This window comes from Drosophila navojoa, chromosome 3 (assembly GCF_054131105.1).
Source record: "Drosophila navojoa isolate 15081-1374.11 chromosome 3, UAZ_NAV_1.0, whole genome shotgun sequence".
Lineage (NCBI taxonomy): Eukaryota > Metazoa > Arthropoda > Insecta > Diptera > Drosophilidae > Drosophila > Drosophila navojoa.
Window position 1 is genome coordinate 24655915 of NC_142891.1, and position 25065 is coordinate 24680979.

At 45.8% G+C, this 25065-nt stretch overlaps 2 protein-coding genes across 2 annotated transcripts; both read right to left on the reverse strand.

The window, feature by feature from the left end:
* Positions 1-1064: 1064 nt before the first annotated feature.
* Positions 1065-13130, reverse strand: FASN1 (Fatty acid synthase 1). Its single transcript, XM_030385309.2, has 6 exons — positions 12727-13130; positions 9085-9560; positions 2312-9024; positions 2148-2243; positions 1935-2078; positions 1065-1856 (listed from the first exon to the last, which is right to left on the reverse strand). Exons 2-6 carry the CDS (start codon positions 9317-9319, stop codon positions 1743-1745), a joined length of 7302 nt encoding a protein of 2433 aa, XP_030241169.1. The 5' UTR covers positions 9320-9560; positions 12727-13130; the 3' UTR covers positions 1065-1742.
* A 1346-nt stretch (positions 13131-14476) lies between these two features.
* FASN2 (Fatty acid synthase 2) lies at positions 14477-24748 on the reverse strand. The gene is made up of 7 exons (XM_030385298.2): positions 24523-24748; positions 22782-23009; positions 21246-22711; positions 15843-21092; positions 15689-15784; positions 14736-14882; positions 14477-14672 (listed from the first exon to the last, which is right to left on the reverse strand). Exons 2-7 carry the CDS (start codon positions 22966-22968, stop codon positions 14559-14561), a joined length of 7260 nt encoding a protein of 2419 aa, XP_030241158.1. The 5' UTR covers positions 22969-23009; positions 24523-24748; the 3' UTR covers positions 14477-14558.
* Between the last annotated feature and the right edge of the window lie 317 nt (positions 24749-25065).

The window sequence follows — 25065 nt, forward strand, 5'->3', positions numbered from 1 at the left end:
AACTGTCTGCCAAACATGTGTTCAATTGAATAAGTTTGAAATGTTTGCTCATGTTCAATATTTATTAGCGTTCCTGTTTAAGCTTATGCAAATGAGAGATAGATGTAAATATACCGGGATACCACAAAAGTATGTATAGGGCGAGGGAGAAAGAAGGAGAGAGAGAGGCAGGTTGTGATAGAGTAACAGAGCCAGACAGATAGACAGAGAGAGATAAAGAGAGAGAGAAAGATATATGGAGGGAGAGAGAGAGAGACACAGATAGACAGAGAGGGAGGGTAATTATAGAGTATGTATTAGAGAAATAGAGGAAAAGAGAAGCAAGCAAAGTAGACTGATCAAATTAAACGGACAATATATTTTATACATATACACATGTACATACATATATGTATGTATTCTTGAGCACGATTAACAGTCGATCCATTGCCGAGCTGATCTATCCCGGTGCGGCTGTTCGCCTTTATATATAAAGAAATTAAATATGTTTAGCACGCGCAGACTATGTTTCTTTTGAAAAATTGATAGGCTTTATGTTTTTATACTATCATTTTAAATTGTTATGAATCTCTCAAATTCTACTAAATTAAAGAGTAAATATTTAGGTTTTTGAACATCCAAAAAATCTTCCCAAATTAGAACAAAAATAATCTCTGTTACCAAGAGCGCTTGATAATGCTCTTAGCTATAGATTTTGATTCAGCACAAGCCATTCGCCCAGACTTCACAAATATTGAACTTTTAGCATTGAATTTCCATTTAGATGGTTTTAACAAGTCTATCACAATAGCAATCAAATATTGAATACATTTTAGCGTAAACATTATGATTAAACAGGTATTAAATAAGTGTATTTACTGGCAAAATTCCATATAAGCAATATTGTTTGATAAAAAGGGAAATCTAAGCTTATCATCATCTGCATAATGGGTTTTAACTAAATGGGGTAACAAATTCTTTGGGAACCCTTGGAAACGTATTACAGCCAGAAAGTGGACATCAATTGTTAATCCATGAGGTTATCAGCATATCATAAAACGAATATAGTATATATTACGACATAGTTATTATTATTATGAAAGTTTTCTTTATTTACTCATAATATGTTTATGGACTCTATAAATTTATATATATCCTCAATAATCATGAGTGATCATTTTGTATGTCTATTTTATACACCAATATAACAATTTTTCGTTCTTTGTTTGTTTGATTTTCAATTTGTCGATAAATATATAGTTGAATAATTCGAATAATGAGAGAGAAACTACAAACTTTAGACTTAGAATTACAAAATTAAAACTAAAAAAAAAACATGTGACAATTGTACACACATTTATATTTGGTTAGTTGAATCTATTGCTAGCTGTAGTAGTAGCTGTAGTTTTCAAAGGAATGCTTTTGCTCCCCTCAACTGCCCGGAATCGCAGCACGTGTGGATTACTTGTTGGACCTGGGCATCCACAGGAGCTGCAAGACGGCAGTTAAGGATGAGTACAGGCTGTTGTGCTGCTGTCTACCGTCCAAAATCGTTGGTTGTGGGAATGTGTTGTGGATTGGAAAATGAAATTTGACTATATTCCTTGTAGCTTAATCATATAAATTCATTTATAAAATGTGCTAGCCGTTGTGATGGGTGATGATGCGCCTGTGCACTTTCTTATCAAAAATAAGAAGTATATATTCCATGAGTATTATTTATGTTTAGTGTGCGCGTGCATTTTGGAATGTAGCTAAGTTGCCTAGTTGAAGAGTCGCTTCAGTATACTCTGTATGGTCACCAAGGACTGATCCTCTATGAGGAAGGTGCGATGGTTGCCCTCCACTGTGTGCACCTCCACGGGCTTTGTGCATACCTTTAAGAGAAGAGTTTACAAATGAATAAGAGTTCCAAATCTATTTTCTATATGTTTCTCTTTTTCTTTGAAACTCACCTCCTTCAAGCGGTAGTCTTCATCCATTTTAGCAGAGTTATCGGTAGGCTTTACCAGTGTCACCTTCGACTTGAGTTTCAGCGTGGGCTTAAAGCTGTCAGCCAGCTCCAATTTCTTGTAGAAGAGTTTCGCAGCCGTTTTGATCTGTCGGAAAAGGTGAATCAGTTAGTTACTGTAAATAAAAGTTGGTAAAAGGGAAAACTCTGTACTTACTGTTTCCACAGGCTGTGTAACCTCCACGCTCAAGAGCTCGGCAAACTTCTCCAGTTTCTCCTCCCAAGTGGGAATCACCAACAGCAAGCGTACCAGCTGTAAATGAATTTGAAATTGATTTATATATGGAATATGATTTAAGATTTCTTTAAATAATTACTTACAGCTTTGTAATCAATGTTGGCTAGCACAAGACCAAAGTAGGCCAGGCCGTAGCTCTGATTGCTGTTGTTGTCGTCCACAGTGTAGCGCTGCTTGAAGCTGCTGGTGTACCAGTTGACGTAGGTGGGCGCACCATCGAGCATGACAATGTTTGCGATTTCATTGGTCTCCTCCAGGATGCCAGCCATCACGTAGGTAAGCAGACAGCCGAACGAATAGCCAGCTAGCTTGTAGGGTCCCTTTGGCTGCACCGTGCGTATCTGCTTGATGTAGAACTTGGCAGCAGACTCAATGGAGTCCAAGGGTACGCTGCTGGTGAATTGCAATCCATAGGCGGGCACCTCCAGCCGCTTGGCCAGCAATGCCACTGCCGTAGCAAAGCCCTCAATGGGCGCCATGAAGAAGATGGGCGTCTGTTTGCTGTTCGGCGGCGCTTGAGTCTCCAGCTTGACAATTTCCTCAGTGGGTATGAGGGCAGTGGTGAATACCACCTGGGTGCCATCGCCCATGGGACTGGCTGTGCGCGACGGAGGCGTCGACTTTGTAACGGTCTCAGTGACAGCGGCATCAGTAGTGTTTGTAGTAGTCTTCACATCGGCACCGCCATCCATTTCCTTCAGAGCACCGAAAGTCAGTTGGCGAATCTCCTGAGTGGACAGAACAATGTCGAAGTTGCGCTCCAGTGTCTGCTTGATTTCCGCGCCCATAAGCGAGTCCATTCCCAGATCGGCTAGCGACGCAGCGTCCTGAATGTTTTTGGTATCACGCAGACCCAAGATATTGGAAATGGTGGCAATTAGACTAACTCCGGCGGACTGATCAGACTTGCGTTTCTCGGCCACCACCATAGAGGCCAACACCGGATGGGGCTGTTGCAGGAACAGATCGATGGTCTGCAGGCAGGACGGCATGCGCTGGGGCAGAGTACCTCCAATGACAGTGTCATTGTCGCCGAGGTTCTCCAGCACCAGGCCAGTGTCGCCAATGGCACCCCATTGGATCGATGTGCCCGGGAAGCCGCTAATTTGACGCTGCTCACAGATGCGCTCCATGGCCGAGTTGGCGAGACCGTAGTTGGTTTGGCCAATGTTGCCACGGCCGCAGGACACGCTGGAGAAGCAGATGAAGTAGTCCAGCTCAGTGCAGATGGTGCGCGAATATTGGTCCAAATATTTGGTGGCTGTCACCTTGGGATCGGCAACGGCCTTGAAGTCCTTGGCAGTTTGGTCCTCGATCAGAGCATCGCGCAGCACCGCAGCCAGATTGAAGATACCTCCAACCAAGGCCAGCTTGTTGCTCGATTCCAGCAACTTCTTGGCTCCCTCGGCTGTGGTCACATCGTTGGTATCGATGACCACCTTTACGCCGCGCTCCTCCCAGCGACGGATCATAAGTCCCTGATAGCCGGTCTTCACACCAGAGCGAGAGGTGAGCACAATGTAGCGTGCTCCACGTGTCACCAGCCAATTGGTGAGCTCCAAGCCGAAACCACCCAGGCCGCCAATAAGGATGTAGCTCTTCTCTGGATGCATGTAAGTACGGGGAATAGCGTTAATTAGACGCGGCTTGGGCAGCACCGTCTTCTTGCCATCCTCTTCGTCGCGCACCTTGATGACCACCTTGCCAATGTGCTTGCCAGAGGCCATGAACCGGAAGGCCTGCTCCACTTGCATGTCATTGAAGACAGATGTGGGCAGAGGCACAACGGCGCCGCTCTTGATGCCCTCAGCTACAAGCGATACCACTTGGTTCTGCATCTCCTCCTCGCCTTCCATGACGCTGTCAAGCAGGATGCCATGGAACGAGGTGTTCTTCAAGAACACAGACATGCCCAAGGGGCTGTTGTTGCTCAGATCGAATTTGCCGATCTCCAAGAAGCGGCCGTTGAGACCCAAGCAGCGGATCGAAGCTTGAAGTTTCTCCTCCGACAATGAGTTCAACACGAGATCCACGCCACGTCCCTTGGTTTCACGCATAACCAGCTGCTCGAACGAAGTGTCACGTGAATTGCCAATGTTGCGTGCCTGCAGCTTGGGGAAGCGCTTCAGCAAAAATTCACGCTTCTCCTTGCTGCCCACCGTGGTGAAGACAGTCAGGCCATGGTGCAAAGCCACTGAGATGGCGGCCTGGCCCACTCCGCCGGAGCCGGCATGGATGAGGATGCGCTCGCCCTTCTTCATTTGCCCGCGGACAAGCAGGGCATAGTAGACGGTGGCATACACGCAAGGCACCGTCGAGGCCTCCTCCATGGTCCATTTGTCGGGAATTTGCCACATCATGCGCTTGCTGGCGATGCAAGTGGTTGCCAGAGATTTGGCTGGCACCATGGCCATGACACGGCGTCCGGCTGAGTCACGACCAGCGAACTCCAAGCCCAAGACGCAGTCTTGTTCGGCCAAGTCGCCAGGAAGAGCATCTGCGGCCAGCTTGCCCGAGGACAGCATCACGTCACGGAAATTAATGGGCGCATAGTAAACGGTGCAGGTTTCCAAATCCTTCTTGGTGGTACTGTCGATCTTGGCACCCTCAATCCACTTCAGAGACGACAAATCGCCCTTCACTAGGGTATTGACATAGGCATGGTCGACTTGTAGGGTAGCCTGCTGCGTCTCAAGCTTCAGGTGACGGAAAGTGCCCCAGTTGCCGTTCTTAAGTACATTCGAAATAAGATCCTTCTCCAGCTGTTTCTGGTATACAGGCGTAGTCAGCGAGAACTTCTCGGAAACAGCATCCTGCACAAACACCAAACGCGCCAGTTTGCCGCCATTTTCATTCTTGATGCAGGTCATCAGACCGACGGCACCAAACAGCTCCTCGTTCTGGCAGACCACATAGACGTATTGCGTGTTGTCGGTAGCCGCTGTGGCCAAGGCAGCTTTCAGATCATCCACCCAGTTGAAGTTCTTCTCTGTGACATTGACGACCACAGACTTGCGGGTCTTCAGGTCAGTCTTGCGCCGTGCCAGGACAACAACACGAGTACCGCCGAGCACCTGCTCCTGCACACTGACGAAACCGAATTTCTCTAGTAGGGCACGTCCAGTCTTGGTGAACGTATTCACCGTCTCCTCGAACAACAGGAAGCCCGTGTCGCGGATGCTAGCGATGCTGTTCTCCAGGGTCTTGGTATCCGGACGGGCGAGCACATCGATGCCGTACACAAAGTGACAATTCTGCTCAACGGGCTCCTTCAGCACATCCTTGGAGATGACGCGTACACCAGAGTCGCCCAGGGCGTTAGCAATAGTTTCCTCATCGTTGTTGGATGTGACCACGGCCACGTCGCCGGTGAGCACAGGCTCGCCCTCAATGATCTGCAGCAAATTGTTGGCCATGAGCACATCGGGATTGCGACCGTTGGCTAGCTCGACACCCTTCAATTTCACAGCTCCGCCGGAGTTCTCGATGATTAGCTGAATGGCCACATCGAGAGCATGCAGACGAGCCTTCTCAGTGTTCTCATGCAGCTCGGCTGTGTTGTTGTTGGCCACAAAGGTGTAACGCTCTAGGGTGGGTGGGTTCTGGGTGCCGGGACGACGTTGGGCCAGCGAAGCCTTAAGGCCACGCAGCTCTACTCCGCCGCTCTTGATGACATTGATGTCGTCGTACCAGTAGACCGGCACACCAGTTTCCTTCTGGGCCTCCTTGCTGAGTCCGTTGATCAGTTCCAGGTGCTTGAGTGGATTGATCACAGCCTTCTCAATGCGCGTGGGCAAGTACAGCTCACGCAAGTTCTTGCTGAGAATGCTGAACTGCAGCATGGTGTCCATGAAGCTGATCCAGTTGTCCACCCATTGCAAGTTGCCAGTGGAGGCATACGTATCGGATTTAACAATGCCACGGAAAATTCCGCTATAATCGTAGCCGCGCAGACGCAACTCCTTGTAGACATCGTTGGTGGCCAGCTGCTTCGCAACGGTGCTGGCTGTCTGGGGCTCCAAGGGCAACTCCTCGTTATCGATGCTGTCCGGAATGGTTATCCTGCCGGAGACAGCCAAGCTGCCGCTCTCGCAGATCTCGAACTTGCCCGTGCCGTCAAAGAAGTTGATGCCAAACTTAACCACGGCGCTCTTGTTCAGAATGGTGGCGCGATGGAACACCAAATCCTCCATGACAACGGGCGTCTTGTGGAACTCTCCGCCACGCATCTTGGCGAATGTCATCCAGGCGAGAGTCATATAGCCAGTTGCTGGGAACAAGATACGTCCATCAATGTTGTGACCCGCCAAGAAAGCATCCTCCTCCTTGGAGAGATCGACCTCGACAATAGTTTCGCCCGATGACGTCTCCTTGCCAAACTTGGCCACCAGCCACTTCTGTGTATGATCCCAGCCGATCTTTGAGTTCAACATGGGAGTGCCGCGACCCACCGGATAGCTGATGGGGCGCACCAGGTTCAGTACTTGGGGCTGAGCACCGGCAGCATAGAGTTTTCCCACGTTGGTCAGGAAGAACTCCACATTGTTTTCGTGGCCGCGCTTAACCAAGCTCAAATTGGTGGCATCCGGGCCAAGAGCACGCTTCAGAATGGCCTGCAGTAGGCCGTGAGGCGCGATTTCAATAGCAATGGCATTCTTGGGAACGTGTTGCAGAGCCTCGTGGAAAAGTACAGGGGAGAGCAGATTGTTCACGTGATAGGCTGCTGACGACTGAATGGCAACTGGTGTGCCCCAGGCGGATTCCGGAATGCTGGTGCTCACCCAACGAGCGGTACGGTTCTTGGCATTGGGAATGATCTTCTCGAGGCTCTTGCGCAACTTTGGTCCGGCATCAGCAATGTATTTGCTGTGGAATGCATAGCCGCTGCTGTTGACAGCCTTGGCGAAGATCTGCTGAGCGCTCAGCTTGGCTACCAACGCTTCGATAGATGCCTCGGGTCCAGAAATCGTGCAGTTGTCCTCGCTGTTGTGGCAGACAGGGAAACAATCGCTGGGCACGACCTTGTGCGCCTCTTCCCAGCTCAGGCCGACGGCAGCCATCTTGCCCTTGGGCAGTTGGGTATCCAAGATGCTCTTGCCACGCCAGTAAGCGGCCAACACAGTTTGCTCCGGGGTGAAGCAGCCATCGGCATAAGCACAGCCCAGTTCGCCCACGGAATGTCCAACGATGCCGTCGGGATGAATGTTGAGCGAGGTGAGTAGATCCGTTAGGGCCACCTGCATGGCGGCAATGGAGATGAACGAGTTCAGAATGTTCTCAAAGCTCTTGTCCGTGGAGCGAGTGAGCACATCAATTAGATCCACGCCCTCTGGCTTCAGAACATCGGCGCAGCGCTGGATGGTCTTGGCAAACACATCGATCTCCATTAGATCCTTGGCCATGCTAGCCCACTGGCTGCCCATACCCGAGTAGACAAACCAGATGGGGCGTTTGTCATCGCTGAACTCAACCACCTCGCGCTGTAGCGAGCCCTTGTTGCTCACCACGGTGTAGCCGCGGAAGTAGTGCAAAGGAATGGGCTTGGAGTGAATGTCGTTAAGCAGCTGCAAGTATTCATCGTCGTCGGTATGGTCGGCGGCAGACTCCAGCATCTCTTGTACGGCTTCGAATGTACGGCCGGATGCAATTACGACTTTCGGTCCACCATTACGTGGGGTGATGGCCTTCGGCTTGGGGTTCGATTTGAGAATTACGTGGGCGTTGGCGCCACCGAATCCAAACGAGTTCAAGCCAATAATGCCTCCGTTCCATGGCAAGTTCTTATCGACTACCTTAAGACGGCCATCGAGCAGACCGTACAGATCAGGGTTGGGTTTGTTGTAGTGCAAATTGCCGGGAATGATGCCAGTCTCCATAGCGATCAAGATTTTGGCTACCGAGCACACGCCCGAGGCAGGCTCCGAGTGACCCATGTTCGACTTCACCGAACCAATCAGAAGGGGGGTGGTACGGTTCTTGCAGAAGAAGTCTGTGATCGAATTCACCTCCTGCGGATCACCAACCTTGGTGCCGGTGCCGTGAGCCTCCACGTACACAACCTCGTTGGGATTCAGGCCGATTTCCTCATAGGTCTCGCGAATCAAACGGTTCTGCATGCTGCCAATGGGATAGGTAATGCCCTGCTCCTTGTAGCCATCCGTGTTTGTGCGCACGTTCAAGATTGTAGCGTAAACACGCTTAGCAACCGATGTGCGCTGCAGAAGCAGCACAACGCAACCATCGGAACGAACGTAGCCGTTGCCCGACTCGTCGAAGGCCTTGCAGCTACCGTCTGGGCTCAACATGTTCAGCCTCTTGAACTGCAGCGACATGGTGGGCTTGAGAATGAGGCCAGCACCGGCGACAATCGCATTGTCGGTCTTGCCCTCACGCATATCGGAGAAGGCCTGTTCCAAGGCGTACAGCGAGCTGGAGCAGGCGGTGTCAATGCTGTAGCTGGGTCCCTTGAAATCGAACGTGAATGAAATTCGATTGGCAAACATAGCGCGAGCACAGCCCGTCAGACCGTAGCCATTCACACGATCCGGATCACAGCACCAATGCTGCTCCGTTTCCGATGTCGAGACACCAATGTAGACGCCAGTGCGCGAGCCACGCAAATCTGTTGGATTCAGGCCAGCGTCGATGATTGCCTCGTGAGTCAGCTCGAGCATAATGCGAAGCAAGGGATCCATGCATTCGGCTTGCTTCTGATGCACGCCAAAGAACTGCTGGTCAAAGTTCTCTAGATCGCTCTGCTTGATCTTGCCCATTCTGTCGGGCAGTCCATATAGACCTGTAGTAATACAATTCTATTTAATAGAGTTCCTATAGCAATCAAGTTCTGTACACTTACCGCGCTCCCAGCGTCTGGGATCATCGGTGACCATATCGACGCCATCGAACAGATTCTGCTTAAACTCCTCAATATTCGAACTCTCTGGCAAACGACCAGAGAAACCAGTAATAGCGATTTCCTCATTCAATGCCTGCTGACGCGGCGCATAGTGTCCACCACCCAGGTCCAATTGGGGGGCAGTACGCGTCGCTGGCTCAGCGGTGATTACGTCTTCGGAAAAACGGGCTGGCATATTGTTGTCTGTTAGGGTATTCGTTGCACGGTTCCAATCGGAGGTGCTAGGTGTTAGCTGCTCGCTTGGCTCCTTGAAGGCGTCAGGTTGCTGTGAATTTTGTTGCTTCCTATTGCGACGACGGCGTCGACGTAAAGCCCGTGCACTTTTACCGCTATTTTGCACAGTGGGACCGTTGCTATTGTTACTTTGCTTAAGCGCAACAGCTTGCTGATCCACGGCTTGTAACAGTTTTTAGCGACTGCAAGAATAAATCAAAACCAAATTTGTCATTAATATCATCGATCGATCGACCAATCTGATATGAGCTAGAATGATTTCCACAGCTATATAATTTATATTTCCAATTGGATTCATCTAATAATTCTATTATGAAATATTAAAATTCTTCAAGATTTTTCAATACCTATATTTCTATTCTCTATATTCTAGTATACCAATCTCTAGATTACAAGCACCTAAATCCTTATCTATTTAAGCCAAAAGTTTGTTGTCTATATTTACTCTACATATATTATATGAATTTCCAGATTTATTTTAAATTTTTTGAAAACGTGTTGCATACTTTTTTGCAGTAATCGAAATTCTAAATTCCAAAATATGGAATTAAGATAAAGTGTTGAGGAGAATCTATCCCATAATCACATTACTTGGATATATCAGAAAACTGTCTTCTTTTTATTATAATACAAACGATTCAAAAAGTGAACGAAAGACGTTGAATCATATGTAGTTGAATTATTATTTACATATTTAATATATTAACTGCACCATTTTTGTTGACACAGGTATATTATATGTATCTACCACTGAATTTACATACCACGTACTTCAAATATCAGTTTGAATAATCAGTTACTAAAATTCTATAATTAAGAATTACCTTTATCCTATACTATACCCAGTTCATGCAAATTGCACATGTACACAAGACAGTAATGTCTAATTAAATAGGTATAGCAGGGCTATGTTAATATTAAACTACTTTATACTACAGCTGCTGTTAATGATTCTGTTGTGTTGAGAAAGCTTTCGTACGTATTTGGTTTCTCTCGAAAGCTAAGCATCAGCCCGGCTAGTCGAATGATTGACTTATGGCGAGTAATTGAAAATCAGGTGATTTCTGGAGATGATGCTCGTGCAACAACTACTTAGCTCTCCGAGGCGATTGTGCTTGTTTATGGCGTGATTAGTGAATGCTCAACAGTGCGCGGCAACATTATTTGTGTACGTACACATGTTTGTATGTATATATGTATGTATGTGTGTAAATATATACAAAAACACAAAATACACAAGCCCGCTCTCATCATGCTGCTCTCTCTCTCTCTTTGTGTTCAGAGAGTCGGAAAAGACAGTGCAACACAAAATTTGTTAGCATAGAAATGCCAAAAGCGGGGTCGCAGCTGACGCTCACCCATACATAAATGTTTGGCACGTTTTACCGACAAAGCTCGTACGATGTGAAGAGCACTGAGAACGGCATGATGAAAGAAGTTCGCTAAACCAAGCCAGTGGCTCGTGGTATGTTTGTATTTGATATGAAAGAAGGTCTGCAAGAACAGTTTTAGCAAGTAAAAAAAAAGCATACATATTTATGTATGTAACATATACACAAAGAGAAAGAGAGGGAGAGCGCGAGAGAGGCGCCGGCTTTCATCGTAAAATTGCCCGCCAGCCCAGCCGGCAACAAATAATCCAAACATACACACACACACGCACGCACATATACTTTGACATTTGCATGACGCGTGTTCGAAAGCAATTTGTAGAGAGCGAGATGGTGGCGTGATTTTCAAGTTTATTTAGGCATTATTTTTGTTAGTTTTAGGGGGTGTCCGATTCGCTGCTGTCGCTTTGTTTGTTTCCTTACCTTACCTATGGCAACATTCAAATATACATGTGTATGTATCCTTTTACATTAATTATATACAAGAACTAGGAAGGCACAGCTATAAATACATGCATATACTGCGTGTCGATTGATTTTTAGTGCGGCTATCGAACCACTGGCCGAAAATGGCGTCATTCGATATGTAAACAAAACGGTCTGTTAGCAATAACCAACCGCGACTAGCCATTGCATGACGGATCGTAACTGGCTATTAGAAGCACTACCTTCTCACACTTCAAGTTTGTTTATTTATGCACTCAGGTCATTTCACACTTATCGATTATTGGACGACTGCACCTAGCTTCATAATGAGAGTATCAGTCCACTCGGAGTCCATTCATGCATCGCGACACCCACGCCCCTTCCTATACATATGCGGACGCAAGAGTCGTACGAGTCGTGCGCCTCAAGTTCATTGCCAATGATAAGCGGGAAATGGTCTGATTAATGCGAATCGACTTGGTATAACTGATAGCACATCTCCACAAGTATTACGTATTGATGGACTTTTGTGTATATTCATAAATATCGTTGCGACTGGACACTTTCTGGTCGCGTGCTTAAATATTTGCCTATCTGGATGGAAAATATTTAGACACAGTTACTTATACATGCATACATATTAAGATGTATGTACATATATGTATGTATATATGTATGTATATGCACGTAGATTAGAAATTTTCCAATCAATTATGTCATTAGTTTTCCTTTCCTTTTCCTTTTAGACTGAAATCATAGAAATCGACCAACTTGTCAATTAGAATGCGAAACCCTACCAAGTACTTTTCTATATGAAATGAAGTCGATGTCGAGGTCGGGTTTCAGGCACTATCTTTGTATATTTATACATATACATATGTATTCACATACATATGTATGTATGTATGTACATATTTTGGAACTGCGTACTTTAAACGTAATCCTAATTAGCTATGCTATCTAAATAATTGACTCATTTTAACAACATTCTATAATCGAAATACAAGCTAAAATATTTACATACATAGACTATATAGCCCGTAGCGCACACATACATACATATGTACATGTATAAATTCGTGTATATGTATTTATTAGGCTGTTGTGTTGGCAACCCCTAAATATTCGTCTGTCTACTGCGAATTTGCTAAAAAAAAACCTATGAGTCTAAAGGGGCAAATATTACACGGCAGGTGAGAAGTGATTAAAGTTAAAAGTTTAACACGATTTGGACCGGATTGTGTCATTTGCTAATTAAACTGCCAATTAAAAACTAAATGATGCCATAGTTTAAAATTCTACCATCAATTCAAGTTGATCTTAAAGTGGAATTTACCTAGCTCTTTCAAACGATGAGAAAGTTAACAATAGTTAATGAAGTTTTGCATTTTATGTTCTCTCTTTTTTCTCTCCTTTCTTGTGGAGCTATTTCACACGCACACTGGCGCACTAGTAAACGGCCATACATGTAAATGTGTGTGTGTGTGCGAGTACATGTACACAGTATGCTTGTACAATGCAGAATACATACCTAAAAATCAGGCGATTCCTCGACAGCTGTTTTCTGAGACAGCAGCAACCACTTGCCCGGGCGATGCGAATGCCAAGGGAATTGGATAGAAGTTTTTTCGTTGAGACAGTTAGTTCCTGTGCGTTACAAATCAACCGTTTTAGATGTTGGCCAAATAAACACAATAGCTTTTGACTTCAATGTATGTCACAGTTTGTTTTTATTAAAATGTTGCACTTAGTGAAACAGCTGGGTTGTTCTACATAAATTTATTTGGATTATTCGAAGCGAAATTGATTAAACACTTTGCTACGCGCAGTTGATGGATAACACACTTGGTAAAGGCGAATCGACTTCTATTCAAATGAAGACTACCGCAATTCCTGGCGCGACCTAACGACGAAAGTGAACGAATAGTCGCGGCATCAGGTGAGCGGTGGCTTTTATACGACTACAGCGTCTGGTGTCGATGCCGCAAAAGCTTGTCTTAGCGCCGTGAGAGCAAGAGAGCTAGCAGCAGCAACAAGCAAGCAGTGTTGCCAGGTTTTGAGATATGAAAATAGCAAAATCGCCTCAAAAAAATAGCTAAAAATAGCTTAGAAATAAAAAATAAAAATTTTTAAAAAGCATAAGTCTCTTTATGCATTCCAATGCCATGCAATTTCATAAAAACACTGCATTTGCAGTATATGCAATATTCCCGCGTGTTATCCAACTCATCCTCTTTTATCGAAATTTTAAGTTCTGTGAATTTTGCCCTCGAATCAAGAAATTTTTGCTTTTTTTCTCCATTTCTTGATACACTCTTTTACACAATTGATGACGAGAGCATCGAAATTTTTTTTTTAAACACTAAAATAAAATCTAAAATTTTCTTTTATAAAATAGCTAGATTTATAGCGAATAGCATTTTCAAAATGTTCATAGCATTTACTATTTAAAAGTAGCTAGAAATGCTATTAAATAGCTAAACTGGCAACACTGCAAGCAAGATAAGCACTGAAAGCTCTTTGCTCTCTGTTAACCTTTCAGTCTGTTATGCTATTGAGCTGTTGTTGCTGCAAACTTAACAGTGGCTGCGAGCCCTACAAAACAGCTGATGCGATGTTATGTTTTCAAGTTTATTTATGTTTGTATATACATACATACATACATACATACATACATACATAAGTGTGTATTTGATTTGATCCGTTAATATGCAACAGTTGCAAATCGGCTGACATCAAAATCGCACCACTTTTTGTTTTAAAATTCTGGGTAAATGCACTAATATGTACAGACGTGCAAACATACATAATTATTGGTATATTTGTTGCTGTTAACAAAATAATAGCACATTACTACTGTATATGTATGCATGTATGAATGTGTTATTTAGATAGGTGAACTGATAAAATATTTTGTACGTTCGTTCATCAAGAAAAAGAAGTATATTAGTTTTGTTTGACTTTTCTAGCAAATTAGATAAAGCTAAATCTTCTACAATTGAATATTGTATAATGTCTATAGAGGGCGTGGCATATGTGCTTTATAAATTGAATTTTGAGCCGTGAACAAGTGTTGTGCAGTCGGCAACGCTCGACTTTAACATTTTTACTGATCATCTATAATATATTATTTATATGGACGCATGTTTGTATTCATGAATGTCTTATATAGTGTGATCATATTCCTTATCAGTATGAAGTTTTTGTGTTAAAAATTTCATTAGGTCGCACAAAGTCAGACGGAAAATTGATTCATCAAAAGTAAATAAACAAAACTTGAGTTTAATACAAAAAATTTGCCTATTAATTATGTATTTGCATATATTATAAAGTAAAATTATTATTAACATATAAATCATGGAACTATTGTGTTTCTTTGCATAAAACCTTTTCAATAATTTGCAACGTTTGTGCCTCTTTGAGGAAGGTTCGATGGGTTCCTGCCACTACATGCATATCGATTTGAGCGCTGCAAATCTATAAATTACATGACGATTAAATGATATTCAATATTAAAAGCGTTTATGTTCATTTGAATACCTCTTTGAGACCGTAGTCATCCTGAGACATAATTGCATTATGTTCCGCCGACTTAATCAGTACCACATCGCTGTTCAGCTGCTTTGCGCCCTTGTAGCTTTCGGATAGAAGAAGCTTTTGTTTAAACATGCAGGCAGCTTTCTTGATCTGAGATTGCAAAAATTCAAAATTTGTAAATTAGATTATTTTATATTTAAACTAGATTTAATTATTTATGTTTAAACGTTTTACATCATTTATAAATAGAAAATTCTGTTTAATTTTGATTCTAAATTATTGGCGGTTTAGCGTTTGCGGAGCCAAATATTTTACGAGTCAAATTGATATTGACATCATTGTAGGAATTCTTTAAAGTCTAAATTTTGGTTTGAATGGGAGAAATAAAGCTTGATATATTATATATATATATATATATATATTTAAATGTTGATAGATCTAAATTTATAAATAGTATAATAAATGGTCGAAATTAAGCTTTGCTTAAGACTTTACAGGGACGTATCTCAAAGAAATTTTCAGGATCTACACTGTTCTTTGTAAAATTTGAAAATTAAATTTTGTATAAAAATATTGGGTTGACTAGAAGAAGGCTTAGTGTGTGCGTTTTTCTTTAAGTAGTCTGAAAAAGGAAAGTTTAACAATTTAGCGTCGAAGGGACGAAATCAAGCTTCAGCATACAAATATCATGGATTTATTAGGTATTTCCTCATATATTAATGTAGTTGCAAATTCGAAAATAGTCTAAAAATTTCCGATTGAATGGACATAGTTTTGTTGTGAATGGATCTCAATCACTTCTTAGGTATTTCTCCTGATAAAGGTAAAATAAATCAACAGAAAATATTCGATTGATATTGCTGACATTACAGTGAAGTATTTGTAATTTATATTGTGGCTATCGTATGTCCTTTAATTTTGTTCAATACAATATTATAATCAATCTCATGACTTACCACGTCCTTGGTCTGTTGAGTATGAGGCGATAGAGTCTCTGCAAGTTTGTCCAATTTGAGGGTCCACGTCTCGACACCTTCCAGAACTTGCAACAGCTGTAAAGCAGATTCGAGTTCTACAATGATATATATAATAGGGCTGTAATTGATTTACCTGATTGTAGTCCACATCTGCCAGCAGAGCACCAAAGTAAGCCAACGTCATGGACTGCTGGCGATTCAGATCGTCGGTTTGCTTCTTCGCCTCCTGCACGTAGCCACTGGCCATTGTGGGAGCTCCGTCCAGCATGATGACCTTGACACCAAAGCGCCGTTGCTCGAGGGCAACGCCAATGGCATGGGCGAGAAGGCAGCCGAATGAGTAGCCCACAATGTTGTAGGGTCCTTTGGGCTGGAGCTTTTGTATTTGCTGCAAGTAGTAGGCGGCACAGGCTTCAATCGAGTCCAGTGGCACCTGCTCTGTGCACTGCAGGCCGTAGGCTGGGCAGGTGAGTGAGGCGGCCAGTGCTTCGATGGCAATGGTGAATCCTTCGATGGGCGCAAGGAAGAACACAGCTGGCTCATTGCCGGACTTCGTCGCCTTGGATTGCAGCCGCACAAGCACATCCTGTGGTAATACTTCCTTGGCGAATACCTTGCGAGTCTCATCGGTCTGAGCAATGGTCGTCTGCCCCATCTTCTTGGCAACAGAATTTGTCTGCGCCGCTGTAGCTTTGTCGGTCCTTGAAGCCGTCGCTTGCGCCTCCCGACTATCAATCTGCTTAAGTGCAGTGAAGGTTAGCTGGCGAATTTCCTGGGCGGACAGAACCAGATCGTAGTTCCTTTCCAGAGTCTGCTTGATCTCGGTGCTCATGAGCGAGTCCATGCCCAGATCGAAGAGTGTTGTCTTGTCCGGAATGGAGTTGACATCCCGCAGACCCATTATATTTGCTATGGTTGCTATGAGGCTCTGGCGATTCGATTGCTCCGTCTTGCGCTTCTCAGCAAGCACCATGGATGCTAGCACTGGGTGTGGCTGCTGCATGAATGTATCCAAGGTCTGCAGGCAGCTGCTCATACGCTGCGGCAGAGTTCCGCCCACCACGGTGTCATTGTTGCCCATGTGCTCAATGATGAGGCCGGTGTCGCCAATGGCACCCCATTGGATGGCAATGCCTGGATAGCCCTCGGCCTGGCGCAGCTCGCAGATGCGCTCCATGGATGAGTTCGCCAGACCATAGTTTGTCTGTCCAGGATTGCCGCGTCCCGAGGCCAAACTTGAAAAGCAAATAAAGTGCTCCAGGGCCGGGCACATGCTGCGTGAGCACTGGTCCAGATGCATTGTGGCCAGTACCTTGGGAGCAGTCGCCACCTCAAAGTTCTTCACCGTTTGCTCTTCGAAGAGCCCATCTCTGAGTACTGCGGCCAGATTAAATATGCCCCCAACCAGTGCCAATTTATTGCTACTCTCTAGCAGCTTCGCACAGCCCACCGCCGTGGTGACATCGTTGATGTCGACGATTACGCGTACGCCACGCTCGTGCCAGCGGCGGATCATCAGGGATTGGTAGCCAGTCCTTAGGCCCGTGTGTGAGCTCAGGACAATGTAGCGTGCTCCACGATTCACCAGCCAATTGGTGAGCTCCAAGCCAAAGCCGCCCAGGCCGCCAACGACAATGTAGCTCTTCTCCGGGTGCATGTAGGTGCGTGGTATGGCGTTGATGAGTCGCTGCTTGGGCAGCATCGATTGCTGTTCCTCGTTACGGATTTTGATGACAACCTTGCCAATGTGTTTGCCCGATGCCATGAACCGAAAAGCCTTTTCGATCTCCTGATCAGTGAACACAGTCGTGGGTAGAGGTCGCACGGCACCGTTCCGAATGCCCTCAGCAACTAGCGATACCACTTGTTTCTGCATTTCCTCCTCGCCTTCCATGACACTGTCAAGCAGGATGCCATGGAACGAGGTGTTCTTCAAGAACACAGACATGCCCAAGGCACTATTGTTGCTCAGATCGAATTTGCCGATCTCCAAGAAGCGGCCGTTGAGGGCCAAGCAGCGGATCGAAGCTTGGAGCTTCTCCTCTGAGAGGGAATTGAGAACCAACTCAACACCTTCTCCATTCGTTTCATTCATTATCATTTGCTCGAACGAAGTGTCACGTGAATTGCCAATGTTGCGCGCCTGCAGCTTGGGGAAGCGCTTCAGCAGAAATTCACGTTTCTCCTTGCTGCCCACGGTGGTGAAGACAGTCAGTCCATGATGCAAAGCCACAGAGATGGCTGCCTGGCCAACTCCGCCGGAGCCGGCATGGATGAGGATGCGCTCACCCTTCTTCATTTGTCCGCGAACGACCAGGGCATAGTAAACAGTTGAGTAAACACAGGGCACTGTAGAGGCCTCTTCCATGGTCCAGTGCTCGGGCACATCCCAGAGAAGATTCTTATTGGCCAAGCAGTTCGTGGCCAAAGACTTGGCAGTGACCATCGCCATGATGCGACGACCACGTGAATCGCGACCAGCAAACTCTAGGCCCAACACACAGTCCTGATGCGCCAAGTCGGCCGGTAGGGCATCAACACCCAGTTTTCCCGATGCCAGCATGACATCTCGGAAGTTTAGGGGAGCGAAGTACACGGTGCAGGGCTCCCATTTGTCAAGGTCCACATTTGTGCTGCGAGGACTTTCAATCCACTTCAGTGAGGACAGATCTCCTTTGATCAGGGTATTGACATAGGCTTGCTCCACAGTTAGCAACGGTTGATGTGAATTCAGCGGCAAGTGTCTGTAGGTGCCCCAGGCACGATTTCGATACACATTGATGGCCAAGTCCTTGGCAATTTGATCGGCAAAGAAGGGATCCTTCAAAGAGAACTTCGGTGATTCGGGGTCTTGCAGCAAGTACAGGCGGATGCGGTAGCCAATCTGCTCTCTCTTTAGGCAGTTTATAAAGCCCAAAGCTCCAGTGCGTGGATCTCCCTGCGCTACGACATAGACGTTAGTCTGTTCCGATTGTGATTTGTTCAGCGCAGTTTTCAGCTCGGCGATCCACTTGAAGCTGTCGCTCGAGACGCGCACGATTGGCGAGGCGGTGAACTCCTTTTCGACTACTTTCTTGGCCAGGATCAGCATGCGGTCGCTGTCGTAGATCTGCTCCAAAATAGGTAATATTTGTAGTCCTCTGAGCTGCGCTTGTCCGCTGGCCTTGTAAGCACTAACACTCTCCTCCAGCAGAAGAAATCCGCTCTCAGCTTTAATCGTATCGATGCAGTGCGTTAGCTGAAGCTCTGCTGATGTCGGGTCGGTGCTGAACAAGTCCGCTGCATACAAAAAGTCACACTGGCGCTCCACAGCAGCCTTGGCCAGATCTGCGACAACAATGCGAACTCCAGAAGATTTTAGTAGTTCACTCAGTGCGGATTCGTTGTTGTTGTTGTTGGTGGCTACGGCGATGTCGGCTACCAGGATTGGTTCACGCTCGATGAGCTCCAGCAGTTTGACCGCATTTAGATTCTCTGTGCGATTGCCAGCCACCTCGACGCCCTTGATTTTGATTGCGCCGCCGCTGTTCTCGATGATCAGCTGCATGGCCACGGTTAGGGCATGGATCTTGGCATTTTGCTGATCGCCGCGTGGATCTATCAGCTGCACGTTCGGCACAAAGCAATAGCGCTCCAGACTGGGTGCATTCTGGCTGCCCGAGCGACGTTGGGTCTGCGCCGTCTTTATTTTGTGTACCTCAACCCCGCCGCACTTGACCACGGAGATGTTGCGATGCCAGTAGGCCGGAAGCTTCTGTTGGTGCTGCTTGACTAGCTCCAAGTGCTTGACTGGATCGATGACCACGCGCTCGATGCCAGTTGGGACGTACAGCTCGCGCGTGTTGTTGCTGAGTATGCGGAACTGTAGCATGGTGTCGATGAAGCTGATCCAATTGTCCGCCCACTGCAGGCGGCCAACGACGCCCGAATTGTCAAGCTCTAGGATGCCCTGGAAGACGCCGCTGTAGTCGTAGCCACGCAGTCGCATCTCCTTGTAGACATCCTTGGTGCACAGCTTGGCTAGTCCCGCGCTGCCTGGCAGTGTGGGCAGATTGAGCAGCAAATCCTGCCCATTGGCCACGAGTCGCATCTTGCCCGATGCCACCAGGCTGCTGCCCTCACAGATCTCGAAAGTGCCGTTGCCCTGGAAGTAGTTCACCGCCAACCTGATCGCTGCGCTCGCCTCCAGGCCAAGAATGGTGGCCCGATGGAACACAATGTCCTCAAAGACGACGGGCGTACGCTGGTAGTCACAGCCCTGCTGCTGTGCCAGCATCATCCAGGCCAGTGTCAGGTACCCCGTGGCTGGGTAGAGTATTCGGCCATCGATGGTGTGGCCAGCCAGGAAGGCGTTCTCCTCCTTGCTAAGGTCCAGCTCAATGCTCAGCTGGCTGGACTGGCGGCCACCTTGAAACTTGGGATAGCTCCATTTCTGCGTGTGATCCCAGCCTATCAGGGAGCTGAGCATGGGCGTGCCCCGAGAGACGGGATAGCTGACTGCCTTCGACGGGGACATTCTCAACAATTGGGGCTGACCACCGGCTGCATAGAGCTGACCAATCTGGGTCATCAGGAACTCCGCATTGTTGGCGTGACCACGTTGCATGAGGCTGACGTAGCTTATTCTCGGCCCGAGCGCACGCAGTATCGAGCGGAAGAGTCCGTGCGGCGCGATTTCCACAATCAGCGCATTCTCGGGTATGTGGCGAACGGCTTCATGGAACAGCACGGGTGAAATCAGATTGTTAATAAAGTATGCTGCCGAGGCCATGCGACAGGCCGGTGTCTCCCAGTCCCGCTCCAGAGCGCTGGTGCTCAGCCAACGCTTGGAGCGCAGCTTGGGCTCTGTGATCAGACGTTCCAAATTCTTGCGCAGCATTGGCGCAGCATCCGCAATGTATTTGCTATGGAAGGCATAGCCACCCGACTCCACAGCTCTCACGAAGATACCCTCGGCGTTCAGCTTTTGAATGGCTGCATCCATGGACTCAACGGGTCCCGACACCGTGCAGTTGTCCTCGCTGTTGTGGCACACAGCATAGCAATCCGATGGCAGATGCTGGCCTATCTCTTCCCAGCTCAGTCCCACTGCTGCCATTTTGCCCCTCGGCAGTCCTGGCGTATCCAAGACGCTCTTGCCACGCCAGTAAGCGGCCAACACCGTCTGCTCGGCTGTCAGGCATCCATCCATATAGGCAGCGCCCAGCTCACCTGCCGAGTGACCTATAATTCCATCGGGTTTTATGTTCAGTGTCCTGAGTAAGTCCGTCAAAGCCACTTGAACGGCGGCAATCGAGACGAAGGAGTAGAGCATGTTGTCAAATGTCCGCTCGGTAGAGCGCGTGAGGACCTCTATCAGGTCAAAGTCCATTTGATTGAGTACCTTTAAGGTTCATACATATTACGTAAAACATTTATTATTAATTTACGTTTTTCCTATATAAGCAGCACAGATTATGGGCTGACGGCGCTAAGTGATTATCAATAAGGAATACCTATACTATATCATATAAATGTACTTTATTGGTTTACTCACCTCGGCGCAGTGCTGTATGGACTTGTTGAAGACCTCGATTTGCATCAGATCCTTGGCCATGCTGGCCCACTGGCTGCCCATGCCGGCGTAGACAAACCAAATAGGTCGCTGCTCCTCTTCGTAGGGCTGTACCGCCTGCTTGACGATGCCGGCTGGGCCTAGGACAGAGAAGCCGCGATAGGGATGCAGTGGAATGGGCTGCGAGTGGATGTCATTGATCAGCGCCAAGAACTCATCGTCATTGCGATGCTTCGCAGCTGCCTCCAAGAGCTGCTGCACTGCCTGTTCGGTGCGCCCGGAGCAGGTAACAAGCTTCAGCAAAGGGTCCTTCGGCTTTGTACTCAGCTTTTTCTTCTTCTCGTGTGACTTGAGAATTACGTGAGCATTGGCGCCTCCAAAGCCAAACGAGTTGAGGCCCACAATGCCGCCCTGCCAGGGCAGATTGCGGTCCGTCACTTTGAGTCGGCCCTCGACCAGGGCTGGTACGGCGGGATTCGGCGTGTGGTAGTGCAAGTTCCTGGGTATAACACCCTCTTCCATGGCAATGATCATCTTGGCCAGCGCACTCACGCCCGAGGCGGGCTCAGCGTGACCCATATTGGACTTGACAGATCCAATTAGCAGGGGATTGGGACGCGCAGGATGGCAAAAGAAGTTGCTCAGCATGTTTGCCTCCTGATCGTCGCCCACGGGCGTACCGCTGCCATGGGCCTCCACATAGACCACCTCGTCGGGACTGAGCCCGATCTCACTGTACGTCTCCTTGAGCAACTGAAGCTGCATGCGGCCGTCCGGAAAGGTGACGCCCTGCTCCTTGAAGCCATCCGTATTGGTGCGCACATTCAGAATGGATGCATAGACGCGCTTCGCCTGCTCACTGCGCTGCAGGAATACCACGGCACAGGTATCGGCTCGGGCGTATCCATTTGCGGCCGCGTCGAACGTCTTGCAGGCGCCATCCTGGCTAACGATGCCCAGACGCAGAAACTGCAAGGCAAAGATGGGCTTCAGTATGAGATTGACGCCGGCCACCAGAGCGTAATCGCAGCGTCCGGCACGCATGTCCGTGTAGGCGTGAGAGAGCGCCACCAGGGAACTGGAGCAGGCGGTGTCGACGATGAAGCTGGGGCCCTTGAAGTCGAACGTGTAGGAGATGCGGTTGGCGAACATGGCGCGGGCACAGCCCGTCAAGCAGTAGCCATTGATGCTGCTGGGCTCCATGTTGGGTATCTCGTGCTCCGTCTCGACAAAGGAGAGGCCAATGTAGACGCCGGTGCGAGTGCCGCGCAGCTCTGACGGATTGATGCCGGCATCAATGATGGCCTCGTGTGTCAGCTCCAACAGCATACGCATGCACGGATCCATGAGCTCGGCCTGCTTCTGGTGTACGCTAAAAAATTTGTCATCAAATTTTTCCAAATCCTCATCTCTCATTTTGGCCATTCGCTCTGGTAAGCCAAATATGCCTGTGGATATACACACATACATTTATATTGGACTGCAAAACATATCGGGCTAGTCAGGTATTGCCCCTACCTGCCTCCCAGCGTCGCGGATCGTCAGTAACCATATCAATGCCGTTAAGTAAGTTCTGTTTGAACTCCTCCACATTGCTGCTCTCCGGAAATTTGCCCGACAGCCCCGATATGACAATATCGCCCACTCTACTGGCAGCTCCATTGCTTTGCGCTGTCGCCTGGTCCGCCCTTTTCTTGCTGCCCATTTTGTTTATTTGGTTCAGTGTCGTATTGGTATCGGATTAATCTGTGCATGGCATACAAATATATAATAATGAATCGAATTTCAATTTAGTTGCAGCAAGTAAAAAATTGTTTAGAAAAATATAGTCATTAGGAGTTTTTAAAGTCTTAAAAAAAAAACAGTAAAAAATACAGTAAATAAAATTAATAATATAATTAAATTTTCTTGAGTTTAATGAAAAATAAAAATGAATGCCTATTTTCCAAAGCTTTTTTTATTTTACTAATTGCTTTTAGTAAACTAAGCCTAGATTATCTATGCGAGCGCATCAAATTCAAAAAGCATAAAATAAACATATTTCAAATTTAAAATATGAGTTAGCTTCGCTTAAAATCTTTTAAGCAATTGCAGTTATTTTATCTAAATGAAAAAATCATAAGCTGCACTACATATATTTCATATTACTTTTTAAACTAATCACTAAATTTTCAACAAAAAATAGTTAAAATATAAAAAAATCAATGAATTAAAAAAAAAAAAAAAATTAAATAAAAAAAAAAACAATAAATAAATGTAAAGAATGTAAAATTGAAAAAAGAAATAATCAAAGAACTAAAAACATGTTAAATAAAATAAAATCAGTAATCAATCAACTAAAGAAATGCAATTTAAAATATTTAACATAAATAATAGGTAAATAAATAAATAGAATAAAATTATTTTAAACGCATTTTACAATCGACTTTTTGTTTATTATTAAGTCCAAAATAGCTTAAAGTTGATGTCATTTAAAAAAGTCGATTTTTAAATATCGCAGCTTGATATTGATAATATAAAAACAATACGGTGAGAACTAAAATTAATAAAAATTTAAAAACTTCTATTTCTTATGGGGTATTATATTGTAATTTACCGATACGCATTCAATATTTTGAAACAGTTTTAAAAAATATGTTTTGCTTCTTTAAATTTTGATAAATTGGTTCGAAGGATATCACAGACTTTTAAATCTTTGTATAGATTTATAGCTGTTTCAGAACGATATATATTTTGTCATCAGCATATATTTTTTAATCTCTAAATCTTAGATTAGTAGGATATAAATTTATTTTTTATTATGGGATAAAAAATTGTAAAATATTTTGTGCGTATTTGCGTATTTAGTTAATTCACTCGGTCAAATGTTTTATTTCATTTGTTCACATTGTATTACTCCAAGATAAATAATAACTCAGTAGCTCAGTACAATGTAAATAATAACACAATTAGTTTTGAAGGGGCCATCGCCCCATGTGTAAGAATCAACTGAAATTCCTCTCACTGTAACACATTCGATGATATGTAAATGGAGTTTTAGGCATTTGATTGGAATGCGCACAGCACGAGCAAATGTCAACGGGAATAACAAATGGAATTTTGAAACACGCCACGTTGTGTGTGGTAACAGGTCAAGCAGTGGGTCCCGAACTTTTCTGGTTGCTCTGAATACGCACAAATACACGCACTCACATATACATATACATATACGTATGTATATAATATATATTCTTGTATAGCTCTTTTCACTGTCACTCACTTTATCTTGTAGCGTTTGTTTGACACCGTATATCCCTTGAAGGATCTTGTTTTGTTGTTTTGAGTTTGCGCTACAGGATATCTTCGATTATCGAGTTGATATATCCTTTTTGTCTCGGCTTGATATCGTTCCGACTAGATCCGAATGCACACTGAACGCGTCGCGCACTGCAGACACTCTTTTTAAGCATTCGGTTCTGGGGGGGAGGAACGGAAGAGTTCTAAAGTCGCATACATAATCGCCGATATCCATAGCTAATACTAAATTCGTCTATCCGTTCAAAGCTCTAGACTCGACACAAAGACTGCGATTGAATTGCGACCAAGCGTCGATTGCGCCCCTCTGAATAATTCATTGTTATGCTAAAGAAAAACCTTTCAGAAATTCTAACAGAAATTGCGACGCACCGACAGCAGGAGAAGCTGGACAGGTGTGCCAACCCAGCACACCAGCCGTTAACGTACACCCGTACACCGGCTGCCTATCCATGTTGTGCTGAAAAACCCGTGCTCGTGCCTAAGCTTATGCCCATACCCATGCCCC

Bases quoted from the DNA above. Each gene is read 5' to 3' on its own strand.
- FASN2 (XM_030385298.2), bottom strand. From the start codon at position 22,968: ATGGGCAGCAAGAAAAGGGCGGACCAGGCGACAGCGCAAAGCAATGGA. The intron at 15,785-15,842 runs GTAAATCAATTA...TCTGCTTTACAG, and splicing joins CAGATGTGGACTACAATCAG to CTGTTGCAAGTTCTGGAAGG. The intron at 14,883-15,688 runs GTAAGTCATGAG...TTGCAATCTCAG, and splicing joins CTCAACAGACCAAGGACGTG to ATCAAGAAAGCTGCCTGCAT.
- FASN1 (XM_030385309.2), bottom strand. From the start codon at position 9,319: ATGCCAGCCCGTTTTTCCGAAGACGTAATCACCGCTGAGCCAGCGACG. The intron at 2,244-2,311 runs GTAAGTAATTAT...ATTCATTTACAG, and splicing joins CCAACATTGATTACAAAGCT to CTGGTACGCTTGCTGTTGGT. The intron at 2,079-2,147 runs GTAAGTACAGAG...CTTTTCCGACAG, and splicing joins TTACACAGCCTGTGGAAACA to ATCAAAACGGCTGCGAAACT.